This window comes from Macrotis lagotis, chromosome 4, assembly GCF_037893015.1.
Source record: "Macrotis lagotis isolate mMagLag1 chromosome 4, bilby.v1.9.chrom.fasta, whole genome shotgun sequence".
NCBI classification, from domain to species: domain Eukaryota; kingdom Metazoa; phylum Chordata; class Mammalia; order Peramelemorphia; family Peramelidae; genus Macrotis; species Macrotis lagotis.
The window spans coordinates 190536078-190547144 of record NC_133661.1 but is presented as its reverse complement, the minus strand read 5'-3'; the positions used below and the strand labels follow the sequence as shown (position 1 = coordinate 190547144).

The window sequence follows — 11067 nt, the reverse complement described above, 5'->3', positions numbered from 1 at the left end:
TTACCTTCGGTCCCATCCCGGGGGTTGGAGGTCCGGTCGCTGGCTGGATCCGCGGCTACGGTGGCCAGGGAGGTGGTGGCCCCGGACATTTCACTCATCGGCTCGCTGCGGCTGGTTTCGGGCACGCTTTCCCGGGAGCTAAAGCGCACCCGGGAGCTGGAGCGAGAGCTCAGGTCCGGGCTGGTGTCTGACAGACCCGGAATGTCATCAATCTTTGTCGGTGTCACCATAAACCGAACTGAAGCCATCTTGGCGGTGGTTTCTGGAGGATGCATTTTGTTTTAAAAAGAACAAGAAAATAGCAAAACCAAACCAAATCCCCCAAAAGCCTTCCTCCTATGCAAATTACTTTTAATCTTGACGTTAGTAATAATAATAATAATAAACTCAACCTTTGAATCAAACACAAATCAACCAAAAGAATATCGCTCATCAGAAAACGGTTCCAGAGCACTAGCCAAATACACAGATCCCTTGGGGGGGGAGAACGCCAATTGTGCGGGACTTGGCTCCTTCAGCGAGAGCGAGCTAGCCAAAGGGCTCCCGGGGCCTCCGGTGGAAGGCTCGCGGCCAGTCTGGTAGCCTTCTCCCCCTCGCTCTCCCCCGGGGTCAGGCTGAGGTAGTGGTTTGTCGGGGAGGATCCCAGGGTTCTAGTTGCGGAAGAAACGTGCCGGACCACCGTTATCAGGTGAACTTAGCATGGGTCTGGTTCCCCGGAGTTGCGCACCCAGACACCTGTTGTGTATCAGGTGAATACCCCACAGGTCTGGCAGGGCGGAGGCGCGTGCGCGGACACCCGACGTTTTTGAGGCAGATAATCCACTTGGATCTGGTGAGAAAGGTGCGCATGCATAACGGGAACAGGATCCCACACCACTTCGAGGGAGATGGGTGGGAGAGGAGGAGGAGGAGGAGAGGAAGAGCCGGGGGGGCCCAGGAGCCAAGGGATTCCAGAGGGGGCAGCACGGGGGCAGCCTGCGGCCAGGTCACGCCGGGGGCTGCCGGAGAGAAGCTAGCGGACAGAGCCGGCCCCGGCTGCGGCTCGAGGACGTGGCGGGGAGACGGCCCCCTGGCATCCGCCGAGCCCGCCGCCTCGGCCACTCACAGGGTCTCTTCTGCCGCCGCAAGGACAGGGCCCCCTTCCTCTCCCGGGAGACCTCCTCCCCCTACCAGGGCCCTGGCACGGCTCAGCCCCTCGCCGGCCTCGCTGCGGCGGGCGCGGGAGCCGCCGTGTCCCTTCTTCGGGTCTCGGGCAGAGGAGGAGGTGACCACGCAGGCTGTCCCCCGGCTCCGAGAGAGAGGCGAGGATGGAGCGGAGGGCCGAGGAGAGGAGGAGGAAGAAGAGGAAGAAGAGGAGGAGGGGGGAGGAACAGGAGGAGGATCTTTCTATCAGGTGCTGAGATCACAGGAGCCCAGCTGATGGGGGATGCGCGCGCAGCGCTTGTTTACTAGCCGGGTAACTGTTCCGCCGCGGCAAATTAAGGCCGAGCGGGCGGGGCTCGACGCGTCCGACGCGCCGCGGGGGAGCCGAGCGGAGGGCAGCGCGCGTGCGCAGTGCTTGCTGGCGCCCCGCCCTGGCGGGCGCTCCTCCTCTGAGCTCGAGCCTCAGCGCCCTCTCCCCGCCCCCCACCCGGGAACCGCTCCAGTTCTAGGTTAACGGGCCGGGCTAGAACGGCGGCGGGGCGGCGGGGCAGCGGGGAACTTCGGGAAGGGCGGCAAGCGCCCCGCGCCCCGCGCCCCGCGCCCCGCGCCCCGCGCCCCGCGCCCCGCGCCCCGCGCCCCGCGCCCCGCGCCCCGCGCCCCGCGCCCATCGCCGAGGCTGGCGGGCTGTGGGCCTCCCCGGCGCGCCCTGGCTGCTGCGCCCTCCGTGCCGGGCCGGGGTGGGGGGCACCTGGGGGGAATGAGGGGCGGTGGAGAGAGGACCTCACCCCGCTGTGTGGCCTTGGCCAAGCCACTTACCCATTGCCTTGCCAAAAAACCTAAAACAAGAGTGACTATAGACCTTGGAGGAGAGCCTCCTCCAGCACCAGGAACCTTAGGCAAGTCCTTCCACCTCTCTGGGTCGCAGTTTCCTTAGCTGTAAAATGAAACTATTGAACTTAGTCGTTTTTAAGGTCCCTTCCAGGTTTAACTGTGGGGTCAGAGGCTTTGGGTTCAAATTCTGCTTGGGACTTATTTGTAATTTTGGGCAACTTACTAACCTCCCCTGGACCTCAGTTTCCCTGAAGGAACTGAACTAGATGGTGTTTAAGGTTCCTTCTTGCTCTAAATCTATGCTTCTTTCCTAGTAGCAGTGTGCCTGACCATCCCTGGATTCTCTGATAATACCAGTTTTCAGTGATTGGCTTCTGTAGGGTGAGATCCATAGGATTTAGTAGGAAAACATCATTTGAGATCATTTAGTCCAGCAGGCAAGGAAACACCCTGAGAAATGAAGTGACTTGTCCAAGGTAACATGCCAAAATGGATTGGATGTGTTTTCATTACACCATTATCTCATGTATGAGTGACTCATAGGATTTGAGAGTTTGGAACAGATCTTAGAATTTTTTTTAAACATTTAAAAAAATTTATTTAAGGCAATGGGGTTAAGTGATTTGCCCAAGGTCACACAGCTAAGTAATTATTGTGTCTGAGGTCACAATTGAACTCAGATCCTACTGACTCCAGGGCCACCTAGCTGCCCCCAGATGTTAAAATTTCATTTAATCCTAGACTTGGAGTCATCTAGGGTTTCTATCCTAGGTCTGTCATCACTCCCTCTGCAGGCTCCAATTTCCTGAGATGCAAAAGTGCTGGATTAGATTTCTAAGGCTCTTCAAGATTTAGGAATAGTATCATTTTACAGAAGAGACTATGACTTGCCCAAAGTCAGAACTAATAAACAGAAATCTGAAGAATTTTTTTAAATCCAGAATTTCTCCCTATAATACATCACTGGAAAATTGCTGAAAGCTTTATTTTCTATGCCTTCCTAATGACTTGATTTTTTAAATTGGCATCTAGAGTAGCACTTGTGGAGATAAAATGAAAAAAAATACTAGCTTGAAAATTACCTGAGATATATAGAATTCAGAAACTGAATCTTTAACACTATGCTAATTGGTGTGGGAAATATCATTAGACTTAAACCTAAAGCATGACCCTCCAGGTAAATATTGGAAATACATGGTTTACATTATATTTGTTAATTTTTGATTATGTGTTATGACTTTACTGCCCAAATTAGATTGTAAATTCTTTTGGGAGTAAGGAATGTATTTTTAATAGAATAATTTAAGAGCTGAAAGAGACATTGAAGATCATCTAACTCCCAGCTCTGGGTTCTTTCCATGCCATTTAAATACTTGTCTTAAGGTATGTGATATTTTGTGTTGTTCAATAAATGTCGATTAACAAAAAATACTGATTTGGGTGTTATTTGGCTTTTTTAGAAGGTTAAATACTAGTGTATTTCTGCTTTTGCAATTTCAGGCCAGCCTTGAGTCCTTCCTCTTGCATTTGGTTCAGGCAGAATTTCATTAAGCAAACCCTACTGAAAATAAATTAATGTATATATCCAGATTTAGCAATACTTTAGGTTGGTTGCAATTAAAGTTTAAGCCAGGGAAACCCTGCTTTTATTTCCAAATAACCTGAAAAACTTAAGTGTCTAGCTCTTAAAAATACTTAAGCAGCCAGGTAGGAACGAGAAGATTTAGAGTAATTTAGAGAATGGAATTCCCATTTGATTCAGCTAATTATTTTCCCCTATAGCTTTCAATTCTCCATTCTGTCCCAGAGCACTTTTCTTCTGAGCAGTTTCCAAGCTGCACACAACTCCCAATGCATTTTACACTTCCAAACACAAAATCATAGGGGCTTGGAAGTCTGTTTTCCCAAAAGGATAACATACCCTTCAACTAGGATTGCTATTAAGCCAGCTCCCAGAGATGGCGTCTAGACAGCTTGTTCCTAATTAAGAGCTTTATTTGAACATACCACTAACTTAATACTCATTGAAATTTTTACTTCAAGGTCAGACAGCTATTGAGTGGTAAAGGCAAATTGCTGACCCAGTCCGGTTTTCATTCATTGATCAACAAACATTTACTGGGCCTTGTTTTGATTAAACAAGGGAGTGGGGATGGGAAGCAGTCTGAATCAAAGATTTCATCAGCGGAAGGGAAGTGTTCTGTACCAAAACATTAGCAACTAATTTATAGGCTTAGAAGGTAACTTCATGTCAAATGGTCAGTGTGTGTCTGGCAGTATTCGAATTCTTCCTGACTGTAAGACTACTCCTCTGTTATGCCATGCTGTCTTCAGTGAGATTTACATAAATGATTGGCCCCATTCTCATACTCTACTTATTAGATTTAATTGCAGCTAGGTAGTGAAGTGGGCCTGGAGTCAGAAAGACTCATCTTCCCGAGTTCCAATTTGGCCTCAGACATTTTTTAGCTGTGAGAGGCTGGGCAAGTCACTTAACCCTATTTGCCTCAGTTTGCTCATTAATAAAATGAGCTGAAAAAGGAAATGGCAAACCATTCCCATATCATTGCCAAGAGAAGTCCAAATGGGACAGGACTAAAACGAAATAATATAAGTCTATGTTGCTGATCAGTGCCAGAGGAGGTATTTTTTCCATCAGCAGTTACCTACACAGAAATCACAGGTCTAGATCAGACACATACAGAGCTATTGTGTCATTGTAGAAAATAGGATTCTTGAAGGCATCAGCAAATTATAAATTGATATTCAAATGTAGATGAAAAATTTTAGATTTTTGCCTGCAGTTGGCATAAAATACCTCTTACCTGTCCTTGCACATGCCAAATGTCTTCCTTGTAGATGTGCCTCTCCATTTCAGAACTATCGACATTCATACCTCCTGCTTAAGTTGCATTTGTGAAGTGGAACACTCCAGCCTTGAGCTAATCATGTCCTCTGATTGACTAATAGTAAACACACTATTGGAATTTTGAGTTGTAGTTTTGGGGTGCAGACTCAAGAGTACCTTGAATTGGTAGTTTTCCCCAGGGAATCCAAACATAAAGAGTGCAAATTGCGGAGATAAACCTGGGAGAATGCCACACACACAGTGTTTGATAATATACACACATATAAATTCATTTTCATTAAGTTTTTCTCCTTTTTGAAAAAATTTACCTGAACAATCTTGCCTTCCCTCAAGTCTGCAGATGTCATGATCTAAAAACATGCTGTTATTCTGTATAAATGAATTTTGGGGAAAAGATTATTAAATACAAAAGTCCCCATGAAAGAATTTGGAATAATGTTATTTCTTTTTTGGTATAAGGAAAATAAAAGTCAAGTCTCAAAGTAGGAAATCAAATACTCATTGCTTGTAGGATTATAAAAGCCCTCAACTTTTTCTCTTCCTCCCAACCATTTCAGCAACTGCCTTCTAATTTTCAAAGGTTGAGGGGTAGTTTTCTTGTCAAATTTTTTTTTTTTGAGATAGCCAGCAAGTTTTTCTAACTTTTGCAATAAAATTTATGAGAGACAACATCAAACAGGTTGAGGTCCAAATTTTTGATTCAGGGAAAAAAATTAAATAAAATTGGGACACTTTTCCTTTTCTTCCAACACAAAACTTTCTGATTTAACTTGGTTTTTTCTTCATAAAGCAATTTTCTCATTAGTGGAAGATTCATTTTTGAACCAAAACAACACATATAACTTGTAAATAAGATGACTTAATAAGAAGACTGATTTGGCAATACTCATTCTACCATCCCAGATGGAAGCTGACAAACTGAATTATGTTCAACTACCTGTATTCCAGTAGAAATGTAAGCTCCTTAAGAGAATATTTCTCATTTTTGTCTCTGTAACCCAGTGCCTAGTTTTTCTTCTTTTAAGAAAGACCCATTCAAGATGCCCTGCCTGAAAGTGTGATTTCCAGGATAGGAACTACTTCTGCCAGTTGGTAGAAAGGATAAAGCCCAAATCCTCATAGATTTTAAGAGCTTGAAGGGCTTTTAGAAGCCATGTAGTCTACCTTTTCATTTTACAACTGAGAAGATTAAGGCTGAGGGATGTTAGGTGACTTTCTCAGGGTCACCTAATGTCTGAGTCAGGTTATTCTGCCTTTTCCTTAACCCCCCCCCCTTTGGTATTCCTGAGCTTAGCACAGTGCCTACACATAGAAAGTGCTCAATCAATATTTACTTATTTCCTGTGCAATTTGGAGGTTGGACCTTTCAGTGACTATAGCCCAAGACACCATTCAAAATCTGATGAACATCACCTCACTACATTCAACCTAATTTTATCTGCTGGCATTTTTGTCATCTTATTGGTGGTTACCAGTGAGTACCTCCTTTAAGCTGATCAACACTATCGATGCTGTTTTCTCCACTTATTTAGCTACCTGCTCCTCCCTATAGGACCCTATCTCTTAGTATCACTTTCATTATTTCTTCCCTTCCATAATTCAAGCAACAATCTTAAGTGTGCAGTGTTTCAGTCACGTCCCATACTATCTATGGGTTTTTTTCTTTCCAGTTTTTACAAGGCGATGAATGGAAGTGACTTGCCCAGGGTCACATAGCTTCTAAGTATCAAGTGTCTGAGAGTGGATTTGGATAGAGCACTGGCCTTGGAGTCAGGAGTACCTGAGTTCAAAGCTGGCCTCAGACACTTAATAATTACCTAGCTGTGTGGCCTTGGGCAAGCCATTTAACCATTTGCCTTGCAAAAAAAAAACCCCCAAAAAAGGACTTGAAAAATATAGTAAAGAGTCCGAAAAGCTGCATCTATATTTTCTGTAAGGGAATTACTAGCAGAAAATTAACAAATTCTTTTATCTAGAACTCTAAGATAAATACTAAAGACATCTGGTATGGATTCTTTCTGAAAACCTAGGTTAATTTTTTAATTACTTATTGTCTCCCTCAAAGAACCATCTAAGACCTTGACTTTGAAATGAATTATTTTGAGGATTAGCAACAGAAGTTTTTCTGGTTTAATAAAAGACATTCCAGGTATTATCCCCATCAGAAAATCAGACCAAGAATTAGGTTTTTAAGTGTTACTCTTGTTTCTGAACGTTTCTTCATAATCCTTTGGCTAGTTTTCTAAGCAGTACCTCTCAAAAGACAACATTGACACCGAAGAAAAGGTGGATGATTCCCCTACATGCAAGGGAGGGAAATAAAGTCAAGAATTAAAGAATCAAGAGTCACCTCTGGTCTCTCCTGCGTTGGGTTCTTCTACATAAGCAAAATCTTTATGTTGTTTTCTATCATGACAAGGATTGATCAGAATATTAAAACTTAATTTTTTAATCTTTCTGCTTGCTTAATCCTCAACCTCAAAAAATTTGTCAAAATCCATGACTGTTCTCTTAAATTAACCTGAGCTTCAGAATAAGAGAACAGAAGCAGTTCTAGCAAATTACTATCAAGCAGAATACACATGATATACATAAGGACAGTGCAGTTTCTCTCTCCTATAGAAAATCAAAAGCCTATGAATACTTTCAGCAGGGCATTAAACATTTATGAGGGTTCTTTGGTTAATGTCAATCCATTTGGAATTTAGGAGAAACTGAGACTTCAGAGCATGAATGCTCACAGCATAACTGGTACCTTAAGGTTCAAAAAACATTTTAGTTAGAACAAAGATAAACGCCTAGTAAAGATCTTGTCTTTGGTCTATTAATCCATTCAGAAAACATTTCTCATAGGTACTGTTGTACTAAGTTGAATATTGATGTCACTACAGAGGCAAGAAATTCAAGCATATCAAAAGGATCTAATTCAGAACTAGAAGAAATGAGACCATTTGTTCAATTTACTTAATTTTTAATGGGGAAAAAAAATGATGAATTTTGAATTCCAATGCAGACATTCTATTCTAGTATTCTAAAATAATAAAAATGGAGATATTCATTTACTTTCTGATCAGGAAAAGTGAATAGCATTTCTATAGAATCTATTACAAGACTGTGTTAAACACCTTTTCACAAATACATTATCATCTGATCCTCACTACAATTTTGATATTGTTATGAGCCTTATTTTACATCTGAGGAAATGGAGGCAAACAGCAGTTAAATGACAGTGTTAGTGTCTGATCCTATTTAAACTTAGGTCAGGATGACCTAGCCCAATGCTCTATCCACCAAAGCTTCCTCTAATCAATTCAAACGAGACTCTCCTGCCCCCAATTAAAAAAGAAAAACAGATCTCCAAATAAGTTGAGATTTAATAGCCTACAGTACTGATTGAAATGAAAACATTTGAGGTCGACTGATACCAAGTACAGGAAGGAATACAGGCAAATGTAACAAAGTGTAAAGGGAGTAATTTCAAAGTTGTGAGAATGGGTTAAGATATTTAAGATATTTGAGCTCTTCCTGAAAGAGGTCCCCTAGATGTAGGAAAAGGTTCTTGGGGCAAGAGTCCTTTTGTTTGCCATGGCTTGGTAACTCAGAGGACCAAACGAGCTTGTTGAGTCATGAGAACCTTGAATCTCTTCTTGATAGTGATCCGGTGTCTAGAATACTTGTCATCTGGGGAGAATCTGGCTGGGTGAGCTGAACAGGTCTGTTGTCCTGCAGGGTCTGTTTTCTGTTTGGAGAACAAAGAGAGGAAAGGATAGACAAGGTCCAGACAGGTAAAGAGGACAAGGTTATTTATTCTCCCTTTAACCCCTCCCCTTAACTCCAACGCACTCAGCTCCAGCAAAGCCCCAGTATCAGTCAGCAAGCAATTTAAATGCTTAATAACAAGAACTGTGCTAAGTACGATTAGATCAACACAGTGAGCTCCCGGAGGGTATGTAAGGCAGTATTTTCCTGCTTCATGTATTCCAGAGCTCGGTGCACAGTAGTTTTTTTTTTTTTTTAGATTTTTTGCAAGGCAAACGGGGTTAAATGGCTTGCCCAAGGCCACACAGCTAGGTGATTATTAAGTGTCCGAGACCGGATTTGAACCCAGGTACTCCTGACTCCAGGGCCGGTGCTTTATCCACTTCGCCTCCTAGCCGCCCCCCAAACAACTACTACAGTAGTTTCTTAATAACATTTATTGACTAAGGGATAAAGTAGACAGTGGGAGAGAGTGAAGAAGGGAAGGTGAAAGACAGAAAAGGTCTGGCATAGATACTCCCTGGGATTTATAACATCCTTAGTTTCCTTCAAAGCACATAGCTACCTGCTCCTGCCTATAGGACCCTACCTCATAGTGGGGTCCCAGGGGGCTCCCAGATCCCACCGCAGCCAGCAATTCCCCTCAATACCACACCACGTGGTTTGGGGTACCCGCTGGAATGCAAGTTCCCTCGCAGACAAAGTCTGGAATTCAAAATTCACCTTTCTTTTCCATAAAAATTAACTGAGTTGGACAAAATGGTCTCGTTTCTTCTAGTTCTGAATTCTTAGATCCTACTGATATCCCTGATGCCAGGGATGGTTTTTTTTTTTAATATTTTGTCCCCACCGCCAAAGCCAAGTATCCGGACACAAAGCAGGCGTTTCACAAGGTTTTAACGGATCGGTTTCCATCCTCGGGTCTGTGCTCCACTTGCTTTTTTTTTTTTTTTTTAATAAATGTTCCTTTTTACACAATTCATTCTCTCTCTCTCTCTCTCTCTCTCTCTCTCTCTCGGTAATAAAGTATAAACAAACGGAAGGCTGTGCCCCCAAAAGTGACCTGGGCACACCGTTTCCCTTCTCTGGGTCTCAGTCCCTTCTTCCCTAAAATGGGGGCGATGCCGCCACCCGGGCTTGAGAGCCAAAAGCTACTGTGAAAGCGCTTACAAACTAAAGCGATACATAAAAGCGGCTACGGACGGTTGAATTAACCGGATTCTTGCTCCTCTCCACCGTCTGTATCCCAAGTCCGCCCCAGCGCTCGGGACTTGATTCCCTCTCCTTACCTTTAGGGTGTAGACCCGATCCCCTTGCTCGTTGAGGTAATACTGCAGAAACATCGCGGCCAATTCACTTCGCAATCCGGGTAAAGGCCCGCGCCTCCGCCCTCGCCTTCGCCTCCGACTACAGCCCCGGAAACCCCAGCCCGGTCCTCACGCCCCACGTGAGTATTTTCAGGGACACTTCCGGGAAGCCGACTCCCGCGGCATGCTGGGAGTTGTAGTCCATCGCCGCCTCTCCTCCTGCCCTCCTGAAGGGGGAGACCTCGCCTAGGGATTGCAATTAGGAGTTTATTCCTAGCCTGGGAATGGGGAAAGGGTAGGAAAGGCATGAGGAGAGTAGGAGCCTAGTGCCAATGGAGGCCATAACTCAAGGATTCAGGTCTGCCCCCTTTCTTCAAGATTCTATTTTTCAACCCATCTTGAAACCATCCTCCCCTGCATGCAAACTCCACTAAGTTCTTCCATCGAAGAATTGAAGCGAGAACTTTTTTATTGGGCGAAAATACAGGATGCATAAAAAGGGCAGGCGCCAAAGCAGCGCCAGGCCACCCCTTGACCCGGGTCTGAAACCTGGGAAAGTTCATAGGTCTCGGAGCCCAAAGAGGCTTTAAGAGTGCCCGGGTCAGATGCTTCCCTCTTCCAGACGAGGGCATCGGAGCGCATGCAGGTGCCTTGAGCGGCTCGAGGCCTCGCGGGGTAAGTAGGCGGCCGCGGGCCGCACACTGGAGCCCAGGGCCCCCTTCCGAGAAGCGGGCGACGACGGAGGGATTAAAGGCCTAGAAAGCCGGCGGGCGGTGAGGGAGGTTAGCAGCAAAGCAGAAGGAAGGAACGGGCGAAGGCATGGCGAGGCCGAGGCCAGGCGGCCTTCGTGCCGGAGCCGCGCCGCGCCGCGCCCCGGGCGTGGTGGTTCCCAGACTTGGAGCTGGGGGGGGGGCTTCCACCCCAGCCCCTTGTTTTATGGATGGGAGCAGACCCCCCGGAGCTGGGAACGAGCCCGGGTGCCCAACCCCCACATCATCCAGATGTGGAAACTGTAGCCGGGGAGGTTAGCGGCCGGCCCAGGAGCGTCCGAGGCGGGATCCGAACTGGGCTCTCCCATGGCTGCGCATCCCCAGCCGGACTCTCCTGCCCAGGAGTGGTCCTCACCCCCCCTGGCCTTGCCCTCCCGCCTGCCTCCCC

The 11067-nt window shown here is 45.7% G+C and overlaps 2 protein-coding genes across 3 annotated transcripts in view; both read right to left on the bottom strand.

Annotated features, from left to right (window-relative positions):
• The window catches only part of SLC12A6 (solute carrier family 12 member 6), a 109189-nt gene extending 107669 nt beyond the window's left edge, over positions 1-1520 (bottom strand). Inside the window, exons 1-2 of one of the 2 annotated variants that reach the window (XM_074235004.1) lie at positions 393-1520; positions 5-262 (exon numbers count right to left, since the gene is read on the bottom strand). In XM_074235004.1, coding sequence (XP_074091105.1) covers positions 5-248 — 244 coding nt within the window. In that variant the 5' untranslated portion in view covers positions 249-262; positions 393-1520. Of the gene's footprint in view, positions 1-4 lie in introns of both variants that reach the window. The other variant, XM_074235003.1, reaches the window with a different exon arrangement.
• A 6679-nt stretch (positions 1521-8199) lies between these two features.
• Positions 8200-10270, bottom strand: NOP10 (NOP10 ribonucleoprotein). Its single transcript, XM_074235002.1, has 2 exons — positions 9892-10270; positions 8200-8582 (listed from the first exon to the last, which is right to left on the bottom strand). The coding sequence occupies exons 1-2, from the start codon at positions 9943-9945 to the stop codon at positions 8442-8444; spliced, it is 195 nt and encodes a 64-aa protein (XP_074091103.1). The 5' UTR covers positions 9946-10270; the 3' UTR covers positions 8200-8441.
• Between the last annotated feature and the right edge of the window lie 797 nt (positions 10271-11067).